The sequence below is a fragment of the Mauremys reevesii genome, linkage group 16, assembly GCF_016161935.1.
Source record: "Mauremys reevesii isolate NIE-2019 linkage group 16, ASM1616193v1, whole genome shotgun sequence".
NCBI lineage: Eukaryota > Metazoa > Chordata > Testudines > Geoemydidae > Mauremys > Mauremys reevesii.
In genome coordinates this window covers 5880477-5903758 of record NC_052638.1, presented here as the reverse complement: position 1 = coordinate 5903758, position 23282 = coordinate 5880477, and the positions used below count along the sequence as shown (strand labels likewise).

Sequence of the window (23282 nt, the reverse complement as noted above, 5' to 3'; positions counted from 1 at the left end):
GGTGAATGGAAATGAACTGATCGGAAGAGTTCAAAGGGAAGTGATGAGAAAAGCCAGGGGCTCGCGGTGCCTCCTGGGAAGAAGTGAATGACAAACCTGCTGGGAAGCCTAGAGGGGAAGGGGAAAGGTGGAGCCACTGGAGAGAGGGGCAAGTGCAGGGAATCACCTGGCTGTTGAAAAGTGGGGGGCAGAGAGTGGGGCTGTGAACCACAAGCGGGGTTTGGTGGAAGGTGGCCAGGGATCTGATTGTGCAGTTCCACACAAGCCTGGCTGGACAGTCACTCGTTGGCCTTCGGCGCCAGGTTCACAAGGGAGCTAGTTCATCCCAACTGCAGTCAGTGTGAATGCTGCGATCAAACAGCCAATCAGCACCCAGTGATTACCAATGAACGCATCAGCCTCAGCCTGGCTGAAGTCACAAGGAGTGGTAGGAAACAGAGGACGAACTAGACCAGGGGTAGGCAACCTATGGCACGGGTGCCGAAGGCGGCACACGAGCTGATTTTCAGTGGCACTCACGCTGCTCGGGTCCTGGCCACCGGTCCGGGGGGCTCTGCATTTTAATTTAATTTTAAATGAAGCTTCTTAAACATTTTGAAACCTTATTTACTTTACACACAACAATAGTTTAGTTCTATATTACAGACTTATAGAAAGAGACTTTCTAAAAACGTTAAAATGTGTGACTGGCACGTGAAGCCTTGAATGAGAGTGTGCACATGAAGACTCGGCACAGCACTTCTGAAAGGCTGCGGACCCCTGAACTAGACTGAGCCAGGAAGAGCAGCTCATTCCCCATGGAGCAGGCATGAAGGGATCCATACTTACCCCCATCTGCTAAAATTAGGCTTTTGGGCTCTGCCAAATGTGCCTCGGACTGAATCTTTGCTACTGAAGCGAAAGCAGAATATGGATGAGTTTGATGACCCTGCACGCGAGATTTTCAAGGCAGTCATCAAAACGTGTCCCTGAGACATTGGCCTTTGCGCCAAGCCTTCAAGTAGCCCTCTAGCACCAGTGTGTTTCAGGAGGTCTCTGGGCTTTTCACCCCCAAAATGGCAGAGCTCAATTGGCAGCTGCGCGGTCAAAAGTGAAAACAAAGATTTGAACTTGATGACACAGTTGGGGCCTTTTATTCTAAAAGCCACCTTCAAAACAGCACACAAAGAGCGAGACAGAGAAACCCCTCAAGCACTGTGTCCTGGATAGCCTCCTCCAGGCAGCTCTGAACCCACTACTCAGTGCTGTGAGAAACTGGAGGAAAAATTACAAGCAAACTGAAAGAATCAACATTGCCATTAACGCACAAGGGCTGAAGCTGGGAAGTGATGCAGTGATGGCTACTGGCATCCCATGCAGAGAAAAAGACATTCCTATGTAACGCTGTTAATTCTGCAACTGAAAACACGCTGGTGATACCAGTCAGGAATGCAGAGAACAGTCTGGCCGTGAAGCCTTTGCCATTTGTTCAGACAGTGAAAATAAAGCAAGAGACGAGCAAACCCTTCATGTGCAGACATCCGGGGGCTCAGCACTTTGCTTTAACCTCATTGAGAAAGCAGCAACTGCCAGCCGTCCTAAAGAGTGTTGAGAGAGGTCAAGGGGTGTCTGAAGTCACCATCAGCCTTATGGTTGGTTGACTGAAAAGGTGACGAGCAAGGGATGCCCCAGCTTCCCAAAGTGCTTGATGGACCTCTCAGGAAGACTCTCTCCACTTGCGTCCAGGCGTCTCCATCAGCAGGTCTCACTGAGCAGGCGGGTGATGCTGATCCACACAGCTGAGAGAAAGCTAATGCTGTGCCAATATTAGGTCTGACATCGATCCTGGTCAGCGGAAATGGGACTCGATTAATAAAGAATGAGAGGGTGATATAACTAGCGCCAGTCAACATGGGTTTATGGAAAATAGATCCTGCCAAATTAACTTGATATTTCTCTTATGACATTAGACGTTTGGTTGACAAAGGCAATAGTGTTGGTGTAATATATTTAGAGAAGGTGTTTGACTTGATACTATATGACATTCTGATTAAAAAACTAGACCGATATAAAATTAACATGGCCCACATTAAATGGATTAAAATCTGGCTGGCGGATCGGTCTCAAAATGTAACTGTAAATGGGGAATCGCCATCAAGCAGGTCTGTTTCCAGTGGGGTCGTGCAGAGATCGGTTCCTGGCCCTACGCTATTTAACAGTTTTATTAATGACCTGGAAGAAAACATAAAATCATCACTGATGATGTTTGCAGATGACACAAACATTGCGGGAGTGGGAAATAATGAAGAGGACAGGTCCCCGATGCAGAGCGATATGGATAGCTTGGTTAACTGGGCACAAGCAAACAATGCACATTTTAATATGGCTAAATGTAAACGTACATCTAGGAACAAAGAATGCCAGCCAGATCTGACCGAGATTTGGAGGTGGGGGTGGATAATCAGCTGAATGTGAGCCCCAGTGCGACGCTCTGGCCAAAAGAGCGAATGCCACCCTGGGATGCATCAGCAGGATACAGAGGTAGAGCTGTTATTTTTCCTCTGTGTCTGGCACTGGTGTGACTACTGCTGGAATCCTGTGTCCACCTGAAGAAGGATGTTGATAAACTGAAGAGGGTTCAGAGAAGAGCCACGAGAATGATTAAAGGATTGGAAGACCTGCCCTAGAGTGATAGACTCAAGGAACTCCAGCTGTTTAGCTTAACAAAGACATGGGGTGACTTGATCACAGTTTTATGTACCCACTTGGGGAATAAAGATTTAATCAAGGGCTCTTCAGTCTAGCAGAGAAAGGTCTAACACGAGCCAATGGCTGGAAGTTGAAGCTAGACAAATTCGCACTGGAAAAAAGGTGTCAATTTTTAATGGTGAGAGTAATTAACCACTGGAACAATTTACCAGGGGTCATGGGGGATTCTCCATCACTGACAATTTTAAAATCAGGCTTGGATGTTTCTCTAAAGGATCTGCTCTAGGAATGATCGTGGGGCAGGTCTCTGGCCTGTGCTAACAGGAGGTCAGACTAGTGATCACAATGGTCCATTCTGGCCTTGGAATCTCTGAATCTATAAAAACCAAGGACCCAACAGAGAGTCACAAGAGACACAAAAGGAACTGAGGGAGGTTTCAGAGGGACAGGGCAGATCACGAGCTGCTACAGCCACCATGGAAAACTGACTCCATCTAACTGCCAGTAAAGACCAGGAGCCACACAAGGGGAGAAACCGAGATGTGACTGAGAAAAGCTGTGGAATCTTTCCCTTGCTTAACCCACACGACTGAGCCCAGACACAAAGGGCACCAGGGGAACCCGGAATAGGAAGGAGAGGCTGAAACTCTGCTCGGTTCCTTCCCTGTCCCCAACATTTACAGTGCGTGATCCAGGTTTGCACCCACACCCGTCCACGCAGGAGAGCACGTCCCAGCCCACTGCGTCAGGGCGGCGGCAAAGCGTGGAAGTAGAGTCATGGGAAGCAGCACCGAAAGTCCATCCAGGATTGTTTAAGGTTTTAGCCCTGACCCTTCCTCTCCAGCCAGATGAGAGTCAATGGAGAAGCTTTTCGCATATCCAGGCCGGCTCAGTCTCAACTTCCTAACTGGTGGGATGTTGGCACAGGCATTAAGGCGGGAAAACTGGCAGCACCGTAGGGCAGGTACAAGAGAATGGGAGGAGGACTAACCAGTAGCAGCTGGGGGGACTTGCAGTGTCTTGACCTTCCCATGGTGGACGACACGTGTCTTTGAGGAATAAGCCTGCTTAGAACATGGCTCGCAGCCTGGGTGCCGGGTTTCAGCCCCGAGACACTTCTGGGGGGGGCGGTTCTGGGTTCTCCCTCACCCAATTAAAACAGCGCTGTTCCCTCAGGATGGGGAAAGTCACAGCAAACCCGATGGGAGATTGAGGGGGAGGGGGAGATTGGGAGGGGAAAGGGGGAATGGAGCTGTGCACGGGGATGGGGTGATCAGGAGGGGAAGGGGAGATGGGGCAGTGAACAGGGGGGGGGAAATCAGGAGAGGGAGAGGTGCTGACTTTTCCCCCTACAACAAAATCACAATGGAAAATCTGCTCGGAGTTCAGGTGACCAAAGCCAGGTTTTGACAGCACCTCAGGGAGCTGGAATCAGACAAAGCTACCAAGCCTGAGCTGGGTCCCCGGGCCACCACAGCGAGGCACAGGCTGGGCTATTGAGATCTTGGCGCTCCATGAGCAAGACATTTAAACAAGCCACAAAACCAGAGTCCCCCTGCGAACCTCACCAGCTGCTTCCCCTCGTCTCTGCTCTCCTGGGGACCAGCCAGCCCCTAACCCCACCTGCCCTACTCGTGTCCCGTTCACGAGGAGCCCCTAATGCTGCCAAGCAGAGCCACGCCCTGGAGGATTCCCAGAGGAAGGAAAGACCCAGTGAAGTCCTGCCTCGTTCAGCACAAAGTCAGCAACTCTGGGGCACAGACCCCTGCCCCCGCCCCACTGCATGGGGCCTTTCCACAGGCGCAGAGGGGGAAATCACACATTGGCTCCAAACCAGTGTTGTTTTTATTTATCTAAACCACCCCCCTCAAAGAAAAAGATCAGGAGCATGTGGAGATCTTTCCACAGGGGGTGTGACGTTGTCCTAGCCAGCCCTCGTCTCCACATGGCTGGACAGAACGGTTCAGCCCTCGGCCCAGAAAGGCTGCTGGGACGCAAGGCAGCTCTCAGGCCAGGACGAGGACAAAGGAAGCCAGGCGTGTGAGATCAGAGCCCGGGGGGCACACAGCAGCTGGGCAGGGAAGAGGGCTCAGGAGCTGGCTGCGTGTTCGGTCCGGGGAGCTGCCTCAGGACAGGGAGGGCCCGAATGAGGCACAGGCCGGGACACACCTCAGCAGAAGCAGCAGATTTGTCAGAAATCCCAAGCCTCTGCCATGCCCTAGGCGAGGGGCTCACAGTGGTTAACCCTCACGCCAAGGCAGCCATCTTGTCCTGGCCCCATGACCGGACGTCAGCACATCCTCTGCTCCTGCCTCTCTCCTCTGCCTGCAAACTGACCCCAAACCCGGTCGGCACCGGGTCTGCCCCATAGCCACATCCCTGCAGGGCGGGACAGCTCCTCCTCAGCAAGCCGTCGGGCTGCCTAGGGGTGCTCTCCTGGACATGCAAAACAAACCAGACTGCACACTAGCCTCTCCCCCTGCCCCGGGGTAACTCAATCCTAGCTCCACCCTGGCCCACAAAGGAGACTCCGCAGAGCAAAACAGCTGAGGCCTTTCACACTTTCAGATAACACTGGTGGCCAAGCAGCCATCTTCCCTCGATGCTCTCACCCAGGCCAGCCAGCTGGCCCCAAGCCACTCAGGGAAAGCTCGGGACTTTGCACCCGCCTTGTGTTTCAAGGAGTCTCAGGAAATCACAACTTGCATGAGAAGGGCATGAAGCCAAAGGCACTGGAGAGTGGCCATATGCCCTAGGGAAAGCGACCAGGAGACGTCAGAACTCTGGTTTGGGCCAAGCTGCAGCACTGTGCCTGGACAACACAGCGACGGGAGCGCGGGGGAGCGGACGGCTGGGACGGGGGTTCAAGGAGATGATTCCAAGGCCAGAAGGGAACATTGTGATCATCTAGTCTGACATCATGTATAGCACAGGCCAGAGACCTGCCCCGAAATCATCCCTAGAGAAACAGCCCATATTGATGGAAAAATTGTCGCTGATGGAGAATCCACCATGGCCCTTGGTAAATTGTTCCAATAGTTAATTACTCTCACCATTAAAAATTACATCTTTGTTCCAGGCTGAATTTGTCTAGCTTCAACTTCCAGCCATTGGGTCGCGTTAGACCTTTCCCTGCTGGTCTGATGAGCCCGTTATTAACTACTGACTCCCTGTGTAGGAACTTACAAACTGGGATCAAGTCACTTCTCTTTGCTAAGCTAGACAGATGGAGCTCTTTGACTATCACGACAAGGCAGGTTTCTGACCCTTTAATCATTCTCATGGCTCTTCTCTGACCCCTCTCCAATTTATCAACATCCTTCTTCAGTTATCTGGCACCAGAACAGGACACACAATTCCAGCAGCGGTTGCACCAGTGCCAAACAAAGAGGTAAAATCTCCCCTCCGCTCCCCCTCAGCCATCCCATTTTTCCATCCCAGGGTCACATTAGTCCTTTCGGCCACAGGGTCACACTTGGAGCACATGTTCAGCTGATCATCCACCACAATCCCCAAATGTTTTTCAAAGTCACTACTTCCCAGGATAGACGTCCCCATTCTGAATATATGGCTACATTCTTTGTTCCTAAATGTATAAACTTACATTTAGCCATATTAAAACACATGTGGATTGCTTGGATCCAGCTTATCAAGCAATCCACATCTCTCTGCATCAGCAACCTATCCTCTTTATTATTTACCACATCCCCAATTTGTGTATCATCTGCAATTTTATCAGTGCTGATTTTATGTTTTCTTCCAGATCATTATTAAACATTTTAAATAGCATAGGGCTAAAAATTGGTCTCTTTAGGATCCTCCTAGAAACACGCCCACTTGATGATTCCCCATTTACAATTACATTTTGAGACCTTTCAGTCAGCCAGATTTTAATACATTTAATGTGGGCCATGTTAATTTTATGTTGTTCTAGTTTTTTAATCAAAAATCCCTTTGCTTCCCTTATCAATTTTCTACAATTCCTAGCTTCTGACATTCATTATTATCAACTTCCTTTTTCTTGCATTTGTTATATATGATTTTTTTTCCATAGCTGTCTTCACTTCTCCTCTAAACCAAGTCAGTTTAACGAATATGGCCTTATTCCTCAATTGTGGCTTTTGGGGCATCTAGTAAGTATGCTTAAACTGTTCCCAATGATCATTCACATTTTTTTCTGATTAAATTCTTCCTCTCAGCTGATTTGGCTCATAAATTGTTTTCAGCCCTGTAATTTGAGACTTTTAAAGCACCAAGCATATATCACTCATCTGGACTTCATTCTGTTTGTGCATTATAAATGTGATCAAGTCATGATCACATGTACCTAAGCGTCCATTAATTTTTAGTTCTGTGATCAGTTTCTCTTTATCTGTCAAGATGTGGTCTACTATAGAATCCCCCCGTGCTGGATGCAACACTTTTTGAGTTAGGAAATTGTCATCCATCATATTTAGAAATTCCAGGGCTATTTTAGTACTGGCAGCATGAGACCTCCAGCGTGCGTCACGCAGATTGAAGTGGTCCATGATCATGCAGCATCTTTTCCTACACATTGTAGATGGGTGCGTAAGGAGATGGTCATCCTGCTCCCTAGCGTGATATGGGCATCTGCAGCAGACACCAAATACCCCATCTCGCGCTTTATCTGTTCGGACATTGATCCGTAAGCATTCAAGATCATTTTCTTCTGAGTTATCAGTGACTCGGAAACAGGTAATGCCATTTTGGACACAGAGTGCCACTCCCCTTCCCCTTTGCACACTTGATCCTTCCACTGATTTTAATATTCCAATCACGGGACTCGTCCCCCCAGGTTACAGCAGTACCAACTAGATCAAAGCTATGCTAATAAATGAGCAATTCCAATTCCTCGTTTGTTATCCTGGCTCCCAGCATCAGTGGGAAGGGAGAAATCGACACACAAAGAAACCTGAATACAACCACACCAATAGGAGGCAGAAGCAGGCAATTGTCAAGTCAGGGATTTATTTGTGTTCATGAGCTGGGCGGCCAGGAGCCCGGGGACCCCCTCGAACACACACCAGTCACGTTCCAGCTCACCTGACCATTGCTGAATGAATTATGACAGGCTGTTTGCCTCAGTCTGCAGCTCTGAGACGTTCCCCGTGTCAGGAACCTCGCTGGTAAATTCCCTGGTCCAGCCGGGAGGGCAAACAGAGTGCCAGAGGAGAAGCTGCCCAAGACTCTCCCTGCCGCTTAATCCCGCCCTCCTCCCTAGCTCCGGCCAGGAATGGCCTCCTGATAAACGTGGTATTTTTATTTGTATTTTTAATATGCTTACCAGGAATAAGACCTGAATGTCCAACAAATAATCCGCCCGTAATAAGATCTACTTATCGTCATGCAAAGCAATCTTCCCCCAGAGCAGACCTCGGCCTCGCAGGCCTCCTGCATTACGCAGTCCCTCTGGTAGGGCAAAGCCAAGCCTGGCGTCCCTCTCAACGCAGGGCGAGCGCCCGTCAGGAGCTTACAACATTCCCACTGGGGAACCAGAATGTCCATCTCCTTCCTGGGCCAGACTTTACAAAGAGAACCTCCAGGAACTGAACTCTGGCCTTTTAGTGGGCCGCTTGCTACAAGCCTCCTCTGGGAATAGGAGATGGGCCGCTGGGGTTAAAGGGCCTGTGAAGGAGGTGTGGGCCCTTCCCCGCTCTGGATAAAGGAGGCCCTGAACAAAACAAGAAATAATGGACAGAGGCCAGGTGCACACAGCGGGGAACCGTGACATCTTTTCCCATTAGAACCCCCGTTTTCCCGGGAGAAGTGGAAGGCGGACGTCAGAAATACCAAGGACGGAAACCAGGTTCATTGAGAGAGGAAGGGATTTTTCATTCAGTCTGTTTTGAGCTTCTTGTTCTGGTTAATGTCCATTTAAACCCAATCCCCAGCCCAACATTTGGGAGAAAAGCCACAACCTCACGCCGCCCCTTGAGTTAAGGGCTGAGAAAGCTCCTTGTCCAGCCCTCCAAGGAAAGCCAGGTTGCCTCTCAGTGTGGTTCCAGGGTTTTAGAGACAAGGTGGGGGCGGTAATATCTCTTATTGGACCAACCTCTGTTAGTGCAGCTGGAAAGCTGGTGTCTCTCCCCCACTGAAGTTGGTCCCATACCAGACAGTACCTCGCCCACCTTGTCTCCAAGGCAGGAAAAATAACCCACCCAGTATCAGCCTTTATTTCTCCACCAGAAGGAAGCAGAAAGGGACAAGCCCAGGTTTCCCCCTCCAGGGCTGCCACGGAAAGGTGCAGTGTCAGGCTGGCCTGGAAGCTCCTAGCAGGCAGGGACTGTCCCTTGCCCACACTGGGTACAGCGCCTGGCGCAATGGGGTGCTGACCCTTCCGGCCGCTGGGCTCTGCTGGCTTCGGAAGTGTCAAGTGCTCCGAAGTCCGAGGGGAAAGGATTGTTACAAGGCACGTTTCAACCCAGGCACTGCAGTGTGGGGCGAGAGCAGAGAGTCTCAGCCAGGGGTACGCAGCGCCCTGGGGGTATGCGGGGTACCCAGAGCCCTGGGGGTACGCAGCACCCTGGGGGTATGCAGCGCCCTGGGGGTACGCGGGGTACCCAGAGCCCTGGGGGTACGCAGCACCCTGGGGGTACGCAGGGTACCCGGGGCCCTGGGGGTACCTAGAGCCCTGGGGGTACACGGGGTACCCAGAGCCCTGGGGGTAGGGAGCACCCTGGAGGTAGGCAGGGTACGCAGAGCCCTGGGGGTACACAGAGCCCTGGGGGTACGCTGGGTGCACAGGACCCTGGGGGTACGCAGGGGGCTTCCAGGGGCACAGCAACTCAGGTAGAGTTTTGCCTCGTTTTCCAAGAGGCTCCATAACAAGCACGAGCGGAGTCAGGACACTCTAACACTTCCCCCAGAGGCTGCCTGTTGACGCGGCTCTGGGTGCTGCGCGCCGCAGTGTAAGTACAATGGTTCGGTTCCAGCCGGTGTATTTTACAACGATCTGGTAACAACGAGAGTCAGCGATTTCCCAGCGAGCGCTGTGACACTTCTGCACGTTTAGGTCCGATGCTGTGAGCGAGGAGTTTGCAGTGGGGGGACTTGGGGGGGCAGGACAAATCCAGCTCCTGAAGGGGGACAGGCAGCTGGGAAGGGCTGGAGCATGAGACCCGGGCAGAGATCCGCGTGCCACTGCCGCGGCTGGGAGAACCCCGCAGGGACCCCGGGGTGCTGGGACCCCAGCGGGGACGGGCCATGCCGGGGGCGGCATCAGACCAGGGTCACCCCCAGCGCCGGCGGGGCCCCGGGGAGCAGAGTGAGCGGGAAGCCCCCAGACCCTGGTTTCTCGGGCGCCAAGAGCAGCGAGCCCCGGAGCCGGCCACGAGCCAGGCGCAAAGCCCCGGGCGCTCGCACCGGGTCGGAGCCGCGAGTTGGTTACGGGGAAGCGAGGAAATTCCCGCGCCCGCAGCCCCCCAGCCCGGGACCCCCCACGCCGCCCCGGGAGCCCCTGCCCGCGGCCCGGCCCGGCCGGGGACTCACCCACGTGCAGCAGTAGCAGCAGCGTCCCCAGCCAAGCGGGCAGCTTCCAGCAGCCGCGGCCCATGGTGCCCCGATCCCCGTGCGCCCGGCTCCGAGCAGCCGCCAGCCTCCACTGAGCGCCCCCGGCGGAGCGGGCGGGTCCCCTCCCCGGGCACGGCGGAGCGCCCCGCCCCCGGCCCCGCCCCACGGCACCCACCGGGGGCTGGAGCCCGGGCGCCCGGGGAGCCGGGCTCTGGCGCCAGAGGCGGGGAGCAGCGTCTCGCCCGCTGCCCCCTTCCAAACCCGCACATCGCGGGTGACAGCAGCCCCGGGGGACCAGCTTAGAAGCGATCAAAGCACCCGCCCTGCACCCCGCGAATCAGCCCCCCCCGGGGGCCCCCAGCCGGTGTCCCCTGGGACAGGAGCTCCGCGGCTCGGCCGCAACTCACCCCAAAGTCCTGCCCTCGGCTGCCGGCCCCCGGGGCTGGAGAATCCCGCCTGGACCAGCGCGCCCGGGTTTCTGGGGCAGCGCGGGGGTGACACTGCTCCCCGGGCCCGGTCGCTGGCCCCTGAGCCTCTTCGGTTTCCTATGAAACCCAGGCCAGCCAGGCACAGAACCGGCCGCTTGTTTCCCGGCCTCAGCGCCGGCGCCGGGAGCTCTGTCTAGCGAGCGGGGTTCGGGCCGGGGGCAGAGTTCACAGAAGTGTTCCAGAGCCATTCACACATAGACCCCAGCAACCAGGGGAATTTGCCTAATTACCCCCCCCCACACACACACACACACAGTTGTTAGCCCTCAGAGGGCTGTGGTCACCCCACCAGGAATTACATACAATCCCCGGCCCACACTGACCCATAACCGTCATGCAGGGAGCACTCCCACAGCCATCTCTGGCCCAGGGAGGGTACGGCTTTTGCTTCTATTAAAACTTGACATTCAGGACAGTTAGTTAAACTTTAGGAGCCTTGACTCTGATGAGACGTGAATTTGGGGTTTCTCTAGCATTTTGCATGCTGGCTCCCTGCATGCCACAGAGGCTGGAGTCAGATCCTGGCAGCAGGGGAATGTGGCAAGTGGTGGTGGTAGCCAGGGCAGTGGATTACTCTGTCGCTTTAACTTCAATCTATGGAGAAAGGAAGCACAGCACCGTCTCCCTCCAGGCTCTACTGCAGCATTCGGGCATGGGCTGAGCAGGGCAAGCCCGTGCCAGGGCTGTGCAATTCCTTGCAGAATCATGCCCCCCAGTCTAAGCTTTCATAAAGAAAACGCAAAGTGTCTGTGTATGGAAGTCATGCTGGGAAGGAAATCAATGCAGCATTTGCTGACTGCCTGAAAAGAGGTGTGAAATGTTCTTATTCCTTTTAAATAAAGGTTAACTCTGAAACTTAAGGATGACAGTGTAAATGTCAACATTGTTAACTTTTTCATTGTGTGTTTCTTAAAAAAAAATCAGCACTCAACTAGTGAGCTTTCGCCAGCTGGTTACTGGCACAGTTACCCACACAATTCGGGGCTCTTTTCTCCCCCTCAGGGTACAATGGCTCTATAAGTTACGGGACCTTCTCTCAGTCAAGGAGCCTTTATCACACAGTAAATATTCTTAAACATGTATTGATCAGCCATTGAGAATACACACGCCAAGCATCTAATGCTCACCTCTCCCAGTAAAGCAGACTGATGTCTGCCAACGGGCAGTCAGGATCTGATCTCGTCCCAGACTCCGGCTTCCACACAGTCTAGTCATGCAGGAGTTAAAAATCCTACTAGCTTTGGTCTTGAGCTGTATCTGGGTGTAAAGGTCCAATGAGCTTGTTTCCTGATCCTCATTACATAGTTAAAATGAGGATTTTGCTTATCTATTTCACAACCAATTATTTTACTCAAAGCACAGCTATGCTAAACACGAAGCAATTATTGCCACTACACAGAGATTCACATGCCTAAGACCACCTACTCATTAGCTTTTGTTGATTTCAAAATTAGCAAAAACTTTTCAAGGTCTAGTTATCTTTACGCTTCATTAGTGGGATACTCTGGCAACAGCAAAACCTTATGCTTTTTATTATCAAGAAGCTGCAGACACTCAAGGCTCCCATTCTCATGACTTCGTGAATATCCATCTATCCCTGTTAGTAATGCTGCAGCTGCTACATTGCTATCTGTCTGCCTACATCAAGGCTGAACTTGCCTGACTCTAGTTTTTGTTTTCCATTTATGGCAGTGAAACGTAGGAGATGGCTGCAGCTTACGCTAAGGCAGCTGTGGGTCATGTCAAGTCCAGGCCTCTCGTTACAACTCAGGGAATTTCGCGTTCAAACCCACCCTTCTTTCCCCTTCCTTGTTAGACAAAGGGAATTTGCAAATGAAGCACAAGTTAAGAGGAACTCTGCGAAGAAGTTAGTTCATATCTGTGCTGGGAGGGACCTCCAGTAGCAGGAATGCCCACAGAGCTCTTGGAGATGAGCTCAGTCCAATAGCTAACAATGCTCACGCTCTGTGGGGCTGCATGGGACGGGGTTTTAACAGAGCCCGGCCTGCCCTCTCTGCAGCCTGGAAGAGGAGACCCCACAGCAACGCTCGCCCTCCAGAAAGGAAAAGACTGACACATGTAAGAGACTCCAACAAAGGAGGGCACAGCTGATAAAAGGATTAGAGGGTATCGGCTAGGAAGAGATTAAGGGGACAGACTGTGCGAACCATGCGGGGGGAGGGGTGAGAGACCAGACCAGTCGGACTGGGGGTTATTGTAGGGACCTGGGCAGTAGTAGCAGACTAACTCCAAGGCAGGCGACCTGGCTGGAAGGGGACACTGGAGTCCCATCACCACAGCTGTTCAAGGCTGCTCTGAGTTTTGATCCTGCTGGCCCTCTCCAGGTGACCTGGCCAGCCCATTCTGGCTCTGGGGATTGGAGGGACCAGGCCGCAGCTCTTCGTGCATTCTGTGTACAGCCAGCTGGGAGCCCAAGGGTTTCCTGCGCAGTATTTTAATCCTTAAAGCCTTTTTGATTTATCGAGCTGCAAGAACCCCCCGAGCAGCAGCCCCATCAGGGCTGCCCTGGAGCAGTGGGAACAGCATTGCCAGGCCTGCCCCAGCTGATTGCCGTTGGGTAAGATCTGACTCCTGCATTCCCCGCAGCCGGCAGGAGTCTCCACATGGCAGAGATTTTGCAGCGAGGGCGGATGGGGCAGCTGCCACTGCGCCCGCCTGCAGTGGGGCTGGCTCCATGTCTCCAGGCACAGCTTCAGGGTTCACATCGCGCACCAACTTCTCTTGCATCCAGTTCCTACAAAGCGTTGCAGGTTTCTGCCACGCAGCAACGCTCCCAGGAGGAGCGGCGGCATCGAGGCTGCGTTTAGCTGCCACACGCTAGCCAAGCCGGGCTGGATTCTCCGCATGGAGCTGCAGCGCACCATGGTCAGATCACTGTGTTCTGGCCAGCCGGAGCGAGCCGGGAGGCGTCCCACGCCCGCAGCTGGCTATGGGGTGCCTGCGGGCGGAGGCAGGGTGCAGGACACAGATGTTCACCCTCACGTGGCTCATGAAATTACTACTCAGGCCTGGTCTACACTAAAAATTAGGTTGACCGAGCTATGTCCCTCCGGGGGGTGAACAATCCACAGCCCGGAGCAGCTTAGTTAAACTGACCTAATCCCTAGTGTAGACGCCACTCTACTGATGGAAGAATTCTCATTGACCTAGCTGCTGCCTCTCGGGGAGGTGGATTAACTCCACTGACGGGACAGGCCTCCTCTCCCGCCCACTGGCACAGGGAGCGTCTACACTGAAATGCTGCAGCTCTGCTGCTTCAAGGGTAGACGAGCCCCAAGGCTGATGAACTGCTCTTCCGCGGCTGTAGGGGCCTGACGGAGACACAGCCCTGCCCCAGAGGATGTTCCTGGACCCAGCCACTGCTCCTGAGCACAGGGCAGCACCAGAGCAGCCAAGCTCTAAATTACAGTGACACAGCTGCTATCAGGCACTTCACAGACCGCAATCAATGGGCTGCCTCCTCGGAGCAAGGTCTTGTCCCCACCGCACTAGTGGCAGAGCCAGGAAGAGAACCCAGGAGTCCTGGCCCCTTTTCCCGCATTGCAGCCACTAGATCCCACTGCCTCCCTCCTTAGAGTCCCTCCACCCAACAGGGGAGCAGCTGTCCCCAGACGCCGTGCAAAGGGATGAGAACAGAGGCAGCGCCAGCAGCTTGGTTTTTCTCCAAAAGTTTATTGAATGTTTCTTAATGTTATTCAAAAAAGAAAGATTCAAATTTTAGATAAAAAGAAAAAAAAAAAACGGGTGTAAAATCCGAACTAAAGGAAAGGTCTGATCCATGGAGGTGCGGAACCAACAGCCCAGAGGGGCTCCCAGCATGATGCTCCCGGACCAACCTGCCCCAGAGCCCTGCTTGGCTCGCCCTTCAGAACCGATGCGGATGTGCACGCACTGCCCCCTGCTGGTGCCCGACTCGCCCTGCAGGGGGACTAGCCAGGCTTCTTGCTGCTAGGCCAGGACCCAGGGGCTAACAGAAACCACTCCCCCGTATCTGGCTGGGAAGGACTCTGTGGGCTCCTGGATTTCAGCCTGGGGCCCCCTCCCAGGAGTGAGGAATGTGTGCCCAGCTCGCAGCCCCGCCCCCGCCCCCCTCTCCTCCACTCCTGGGAGCCAACGCCCGACTAAAGGGGGAAGAGATGGAACGGCCGCGCTGCTGCGTGACTCGGGGATGGACGGGGTGGGTGCCGAGCGGCGCAGCGCTCCCAGAAGAGGCTGTTTAAGAAAAGAAGCCAAGTGCGCGTGGAGTGATTATTTGGGGCTATACACAGCTGGCGTTAGCCTTAGCGACACCACACAAGAGCTCTTAACACAAGCCACACGGGGTTAGTAACTACCGGCTCTGCAGGCCGGCCGGGTGCCCCCGCAGGGCAGCCGGGCGCCCTTAGGTCATGCTGGGGGTGACCAAGCCCTGAAGCATGATCATGAGGCGACGGGCTGGCTTGCTCAGGGTGTTGTGGGGCTCCGCCTGCAGGAACTGGAAGAGCTTCTGCCGCACCTGGTTCATGACCGACCCCATGTGGTCTCGGGTGATGGGGTCGCTGTGGTCCAGGTGCATCACTGCCTCCTCCAGGTAACTGAGGAGAGAAAGGAAAGCCCAGGTTATGACTCCACGTAGTGCGCAGCCCCAGCCAGGGAACGTGCAGGCCCCTCCTGTCTCGCCTGCCCCGGCTCAGGTGCTAGCTCCTGAGGCTGCCCCCCACTTCAGCAGCTGGCAGACAGCTCCCAGCGCGCCACGTGCAGCGCGGTCGCTCGGACTCTCAGGCTAGACGGCTGCCTGGGCTGCACGTTGTGCTGGGGCTAGAAAGCACAAGGGGTTTTGTCAGTGGTGGTTTTCACTGCATCAAGCAGAACGAGAGATTTCTCTCACTCCGCGCCCACCCAGCTCTCAAGCCCCAGACAGGCAGCGAAGGGCGAAAGCAGATTAAACCGGAAATAGGCAGCAGGACTATCATCAAATCTGAGCGTATGGCAGGAAATCACCTTGACCCAGACAGCACTTTAAGGTGTCCTCCCACAGAGCCAGCTTAGGACTGTTGTGGGAATCAAAGGCTAGATCTCCCTTTTCAAAGTCCCTCTATCAAGTCCTAGGGAATTTGCCTTCCCAGGCTTCCAGACGTTTCTGTTGCCCTTCTCAAGTGCTTTTATTTCAGGCCATGTGCTGCTCTGCAATCATGGACTCAGCTCCTCTCTGCTCCAGGATCTCTGCTGTCCTAGAGCCAGTTCCCACCCCTGAGAGTCACTGCTTCAGGCTAAGTGGGACGTTGACTCTGAAACCTAAAGATGTCAGTTTTACACGGAAGTGTTAAGAACTTCACTGCGGAGCACTTTAGTAAAAACACCCACAGTCCCAAACTGCTACCAACCAACCCTCCCTCCAACAACTTCCGCCAGGCACCATCGGCACATGGAAATTAAAGCTCACGGGGCAGCGTAAAGTTATATTAACTATCAAATCAACCCAGACGAACTGTGCTGGGTGTCCTGTTCATTAGTGGATTCAGTTCAACAGACACCTCCGCATTTTCATATGGCTGAACCTCCAGGCTGTGACAGTGAAGTGCCCCAGAATCCAGGAGCCTGGCCCCAGAGACTGCCAAGCCGGGGCTAAGCCCATGGGGTGACCAGGACTGAGCACAGGACTCAAGGGGAGGGCACATCACTGGCTTAGAGCCTCCCATCTTCAGACACACACACCCAGCCAACAGCCAAGCTCAGCACTTAGTACAGTGGGGATGGAAGCTAAAGCAAACCCCCTTATTTTTCACTGTGTCCGTGCTCTGAGCAGAGCCTCTCACTGAGCTGTCCACAACGATGAGCTGAGCTGAGAAGCCAGTGACATGCCTGAGGAGTTCGAGTTGTTCCTCAGAACGAGCATTGCCTGGTACTTGTCTACAACCGACACACGCTGGTAGGGGGTGGGGCAGGGCGAAACAGAACGACACTCACTTCAGTTTCAGTTCGGTACGGGTGCCCAGATCCGAGGAGAGCTGCTGAATGAGAGACAGGAGGACGGGCTGGGAGAGCGGACATGGGTGCTGTCCAAACACCTGCTGAGGATCCACCGTCTCACAGACGTATAGGACCAGGTTCAGATCAGCTGCCGTGAGAGCCTACGAGAGACATGTATTTAGAGACGTGTGGGGTGGAGGGGGGCTGCAAGCACCACAATGGAGGGACAAGACCCTGCTGCATGCTGGGGCACAGCTGAACGCCAGCCTTCCTGCCCAGAGTCTCAGCACACTCAACACACCAGCTGAAAGGAGCTTGGGGGGATGCCCCACACATGGCACTCAGGAGCCCCAGGACTGGAGCAGCAGATTGAGACTGCGTGGGGAGCTTGCTCGGTGCACCATGCATCTGGCCCTTCGCTCCCAGGAACACCACGAGCACGGCCTGCCTTTGTTCAGAGCACGGGGCGGGGGAAACCAGACCCGCGGGGCCTGGCACAGGGTAGGATGGTGCTCTGATCCCACGTGGGACCAGGACAGGAATCTGTACACTACAGCTGTGCGCCCCCTGCTGGCTCAGTGGCAGAGTAACAGTGCCCTGCATTTACAGGGGTCAAGCACATAATTGCTTTAATACACAGCACTACAAGGCTTTCTATGGTCAAGGACTTCACAGTTAACCCTTCACCTGCCCCACCCCAGTGCCGTCAGACTGGGAAGCACCGGCTCCACAATGCTGCAGTGGCCAGAGCTGCCGACCCCAGGGGAGCCTTAGCAAAGCCTGACTCCTGAGGAGCTACAGCAGAACAAGGGGGCGTCTCCTCAGCTGGGCAGAGCCAGGGGACACATCTTTGGTGCCTCTGGGAGGATCAGGCCTACGTGGCAGCCTGCGTACCTGCTGGAAAGCCTGGTTGAGGCAGCCCTGCTGCAGCAGCTGCAGGACGTGAGTCTGCTGAGCCTGGAAGTCCAGGTGAGCAGAGGGGATGGGCGTGCCTGCTGCAGAGCGCATCGCCTGCATGATGCTCGAGGTGACGGCCGCTTGCTGCTCCTTCATGGCCAGGCTCACCTCTCCCTTGATGACCCTCTGCACCTGGGTCAGAATAGAGTCCTGCATGCTAGAAACAGAGGGAGGCGTGAGAACAGGAGGGAGCTGCCAGGGATTTCACTGCTCTCACACTGGTTGAGCAGGGCTCCAGCTATTAGCACAGGCGCTTTTCACGGTTTACGTTCGCATGAGCCCCAAGGGTTAACATGAAGTGCTTCGGTGCCCAGGCACAGACACTAAGTACCTGGACCAAATCCATACCCAGCCCCTGGAATTCGGCAGAGCCCCTGCACAGGCGCCCTGGGGCTAGGAATCTGCAGAAGAGGCATTTGTTAGGGATCAGATGTGGAACAGGCGGAGGAGATCCCTGCCCAAGCAGTCCCATCACACACAGCTGGGCTAGATGCAGGGGGCCCAGTCTCCACTCAAGCCCTTGACGGGGAGAGTTAGTGCCAATGCAGAGGGTGCTCTCTGAGATGTGGACAACTGTCTGCTGGGACAAAGGCCCCAGCTCAAAGTGGGCATAAAGGGCCAAACTCTGGCCAGCTGCAGCCGTGTCAGACCAGCAGAGATTCCTGGAACCCAGGAGAATCCGCTCTCGGGCAAGGTACATGCTGTGCTGGCTGGAAACACGCAGGGACGCTGCCCTCCAGGCCTCTCGACAGCAAGAGTCGAGGATCAGCTCGCCCACCTGCAGGTTTGTTTCACTCCTGGGGTCCCCCTAGATGCCAAGGCATGCGCTGCTGCAGAACGGGGGGAGAGAGGAATCCCCCCAGGCTGGCTGAGGACATGGCGCATCAGGGAGACGCTGTGAAGATCAGTGTCAGATCACAGTCCTTGTGGAAGGCAGTGGCTGTGCCCAGGGCGTGCCCCAGTGGCAGTGTGTGCATGCCAGGGACCAAGCCTCCGTTCAGAACCAAGAGGCAGCTGCATGTTACAGAGTGAGCCACTAGCCGGCTCTTTGGCACACCCCCGCTGCCCCTGCCCATCCAATCCAGCAGAAGCCCCCGACCAAGGCCCGACTTACTTGCCCACAATGACGTGCAGCTGATGCTGCACCTCGGTGTGCACGCTGGTGGTGATGGTGGAGGCCAGCTGATCTGTGCTGCTCTGGAAGGTGCTGATCAGCTGCCGGAGCTGGCCAAGCAAGGAGTCTCGGGCCTCCTGCTCTCGCGCCTTCTTGTTCTTCATGTGAGTCTCGAGCTGCTGGATATCTGCAACAGCCAGACAGTCCCTCAGAGGGCTGCCAATCCCCAGGCCACCCCCAGCAGAGCCCAGCCACTGGGGGGCTACCAAACCCTCTGTGATCTATGAACTCCAGCCTCCTCCCCAGCAGGAGCAAAGGGCCGTGTGCCTGGCAGAACAGCGAACCCGACAGGTTCTGAGCGGCTGGGCTTTGCTGGGCTGTTCCAGCGGGGCAGGGTAGGGTGTAAGCTACAGCCCAATAAGGCCACAGGACAGGCACCGGGGACATTTCCTAGGCTGGAGCTGGGAGCGGGGAGGCCTGCAGAGAACAATGGGGCTATTTTGTGACTGATTTTGTGGTTCAGAGGATGGTCTGATCAAAGGCAATGGAGATGCAAGCTCTGCAAAGGAGCAGCAGCCTCTGAGCGCTCGCAAGGGAAGGGAGGGGCCCTGCCGGCCTGGGGAACGTGTCGCTGGGTGAGTGGCTGGAGTCCAGCAGTGCCCGTGAGCTGGGCTCGGAGGAGCATGCCGCAGAGCAAACTGCAGGGCTCGGCTCGCTGGGGGTTGCAGACAGGCAGGGACGAGAGCCCCTTGTGCAACACTGCACAGTCCCCGCAGCCATCCTGGGGTGCCCAGGGGAACTCACTTCCTCCGGCAGCATCCTGGCAGGCAGGGTCCAGCGTGGACACGGTCCTGCCCTGCAGCTGAGCAAGAGAAATGGCTGGTACAGTGAGGCTAATCTGCTGGCAGAACTAAAGACAAGGCCCAGCAGTCTGAGAACGGGATTGGGAGCCAGGCACAACCCAGATCTAATCTGAACTCTTAATGTCCTCTCCAAGCTCCCCTCATCCCTTCCTCAGTTTCCCCATCTGTAGAAGCGGGATTACACTTCCCTTCCTCATGGAGCGGCCGTGAGAAGCAGTAATTCTCCGTAAAGCTCTCTGATGAGGATCCGCACTACGTGAGGGCAGACCTCTGTTTCCAACAGGACTTACATTCCTGCGTCCCCTGCTTGAAGGTGTCGTTGATTTGCTGGAACATGGACTGGCAGCTCTTCTCAAACGCTGGCAACACAACGCTCTGGAACGCCTCCCTGTATGCCGACTGGATGGGCCCCTGCAGGGCATCCGCCGCTGCCCTCGCAATGGCATCTGTCAGGTTCTTGCAAGAACACACGAGACCCTGAGCTTAGCATTTTCCTGCTGCACACCTAGGATGGAGGCACTTCGCCTCCCCCTGCACATCTGCAAGCCCCTGGGCAAGCCAGAAGCAGTTAACTGCCCCCCGTCACAGAATCATAGAATCTCAGGGTTGGAAGGGACCTCAGGAGGTGTCTAGTCCAACCCCCTGCTCAAAGCAGGACCAATCCCCAACTAAATCATCCCAGCCAGGGCTTTGTCAAGCCTGACCTTAAAAACCTCTAAGGAAGGAGATTCCACCACCTCCCTAGGTAACCCATTCCAGTGCTTCACCACCCTCCTAGTGAAATAGTGTTTCCTAATATCCAACCTAAACCTCCCCCTCTGCAACTTGAGACCATTACTCCTTGTTCTGTCATCTGCCACCACTGAGAACAGCCGAGCTCCATCCTCTTTGGAAGCCCAGTTCCCTCAGCCTCTCCTCAGAAGTCATGTGATCCAGCCCCTAATCATTTTTGTTGCCCTCCGCTGGACTCTTTCCAATTTTTCCACATCCTTCTTGTAGTGTGGGACCCAAAACTGGACACAGCACTCCAGATGAGGCCTCACCAATGTCGAATAGAGGGGAATGATCATGTCCCTCGATCTGCTGGCAATGCCCCTACTTATACATTTGCCTACGTCCATTTGCCCTGGGCCACGAGGGCGGGGCTCTTCCCCCGTAACCCGCTAGCTCCCGCTGAGGCAGGAAGCTGTAGAGAGCTGACAAGCAGCAGTGAGAACAGAGCTGAAGGAGCGAAGAGGAGCAAACACTGCAGTGATCTTCCACACACACGGCAACCCCACTCTGAGCAACGCTGAGGGAGGAAAATCGCTGCCCATCGGGAGTGCAAGCACGGAGCAGCATGAACTAGGACTCTGGGAATTCACTCAGGTTAGCTTAGACCAGGGGTTCTCAGCTTCATTGCACTGCGACCCCGTCTGACAACAACATTACTACATGACCCCGGGGGAGGGGGCCGGAGCCAGAGCCCCACTGCCCTGGGTGGGGGATGAGGGGGACGGAGCCCAAGCCCCAGGTCCCAGCAAGTCTAATACTGGCCCTGGCCGGACCCACAGTTTGAGAACCGCTGGCTCAGACCAACACAGTCTGACAGAAAGCGGCTGGACGGCCATAAACCAAGGATCATGGCAGTGTGTGAACTCTGGTGGTGTGGTGGGGGAATGAATGAATAAAATGGCACTGTGCCAAGTCTTGGGGGACCCCAGGAGGTGGGGTTCGTTCCCAATTTAACATCTTCATTAGTGATCAGTCTGACAGGGCGTTGCGAGCTTGTCAGACACTTTGGAGGCGGCTGCAAACGCTCGTGAGCAGAGGGGAATTACGCGGACAGGGCTCTGATTCAACACACGGGCAGGAAACAGGAGATTCCACTTGGAAAAATGCAGCTAAACCGCACTGGGAAAAACACCCCCAAACACTCATGTGACGAGGGACAGAGCAGCTTCCCCTGGCCCCGGATCACCACCACTCGCCACCCGGCTAGATCTGAGCGAAGGGACAGAGAGACGACAACGCAAAGTGTCAAACACCCTTCTCCCATCCGGCTTCCTGTTGCCCAGCTCACGCTGAGAGGCAGCCTTGGTGCTAGAAGGGCCAGCAAACAGGCCGCCTGTCACCTGCACATGCCAATGGCTCCACTGGCTGGGGGTGAAGTGCAGGAGCAGCAGAGCTGCCGACCCAGGCTGGCTGCACTGGGGCTGTTCCCCACACTGAGGCACAACTTGTTTTCAGCTGAGCCCGTTTTCAGCTCTGGGGGCAGGCGAAGGCACGTTCAGGAACGGTCGCTGGCTGTGCGTTCAAACACACAGAGCCCTCCTGGACAAGGAAACTAAGGAGCGGAGACTGGCGGGAACTGGGGCCTGGCGCCACAACAATCCTGACAAGGGGTCTCATCTGCCTACGCTTGCAGCTAAACCGTGTTCAGCCCCCTCTGAGGGGCAGGTAACGTGTCAGCTGCGGGTGGCTCACCCCGGAAGGGGAACGCAGGAGGGCCAGGCCTTACCTTTGATTTCACTAGCTTGGTGACGTTTTCCTTCAGTGTCCCCTCGACGGCCGTGAGCTTGGCAGCAATCGTATTGCTCAGCTGGCCAGTGACAGGGTCCAGGCTCTTGGAAATGCCTGGGCATGACACAAAGGAAACGGTGACCCGGGTTCACCCGAGCGCTTTGGCTTTTCCCTTGCTGGGCAATGGGAGGGGGCCATGGCACCCAGTATCACCTCAGGCCTCGTCTACGCACAAAACCTCATCGTCCTCCGGGGTGTGAAAAATCCACCCTCGAGCACCACAGCTCTGCCGACCTACCGCCTGCTGTCTATGTGGCTAGGTCAGGGGTGGGCAAACCAAGGGCCATATCTGGGTATGGAAATTGTATGGCGGGCCATGAATGCTCATGAAATTGGGGGTTGGGGTGCAGGAGGACTCCGCCTGGGGGTGCAGGCTCTGGGGTGGGGATGAGGGGTTGGGGGTGCAGGAGGACTCCGCCTGGGGGTGCAGGCTCTGGGGAGGAGGGGTTGGGGTGCAGGAGGACTCCGCCTGGGGGTGCAGGCTAGGGGGAGGAAGGGTTGGGGTGCAGGCAGACTCCGCCTGGGGGTACAGGCTCTAAGGGTGGGGCTGGGGATGAGGGGTTGGGGGTGCAGGAGGACTCCCCGGCTGAGGGTGCAGGCTCTGGGGTGGGGCTGGGGATGAGGTGTTGGGGTGCAGGAGGACTCCCCGCCTGGGGGTGCAGGCTCTGGGGTGGGGCTGGGGAGTTGGGGGTGCAGGAGGGCGCTCCGGGCTGGGACTGAGGGGTTCGGAGGGCAGGAGGGGGATCCGGGCTCGGGCAGGAGGTTGGGGCATGGGAGGAGGTTGAGGTGCAGGCTCCGGGCGGTGCTTATCTCAAGCAGTTCCCAGAAACAACAGCATGTCCCCCCTGCAGCTCCTATGCAGAGGTGTGGCCAGGCAGCGCTGCCCCTGCAGCTCTCATTGGGGTGGGGGCAGCATGCAGAGCCCTCTGGCTGCCCCTACGTGCCAGAGTGGGGCAAGCCCTGGACCCACTCCCCAGAGGGAGCTCGAGGGCCAGTTGTGGCCCCTGGGCCATAGTTTGCCCACCATTGGGCTAGGTTGATGGACAAATGCTTCCGTCAGCCTAGTTACCGTCGCTTGGGGACATGAAGCTCCCACGGCGATGGAAAAAC

At 55.4% G+C, this 23282-nt stretch overlaps 2 protein-coding genes across 3 annotated transcripts in view; both read right to left on the bottom strand.

Moving 5' to 3' along the window:
• The window catches only part of NRN1L (neuritin 1 like), a 28907-nt gene extending 18595 nt beyond the window's left edge, over positions 1–10312 (bottom strand). The window contains exon 1 of the mRNA XM_039503446.1: positions 10198–10312. Coding sequence (XP_039359380.1) covers positions 10198–10261 — 64 coding nt within the window. The 5' untranslated portion in view covers positions 10262–10312. The remainder of the gene's footprint in view (positions 1–10197) is intronic.
• A 4649-nt stretch (positions 10313–14961) lies between these two features.
• The window catches only part of EDC4 (enhancer of mRNA decapping 4), a 55392-nt gene continuing 47071 nt past the window's right edge, over positions 14962–23282 (bottom strand). For both annotated transcript variants that reach the window (XM_039502531.1, XM_039502532.1), the window contains 6 exons: positions 22111–22226; positions 19901–20066; positions 18748–18934; positions 17571–17790; positions 16674–16837; positions 14962–15301 (listed from right to left, as the gene is read on the bottom strand). In XM_039502531.1, coding sequence (XP_039358465.1) covers positions 15109–15301; positions 16674–16837; positions 17571–17790; positions 18748–18934; positions 19901–20066; positions 22111–22226 — 1046 coding nt within the window. In that variant the 3' untranslated portion in view covers positions 14962–15108. The remainder of the gene's footprint in view (positions 15302–16673; positions 16838–17570; positions 17791–18747; positions 18935–19900; positions 20067–22110; positions 22227–23282) is intronic.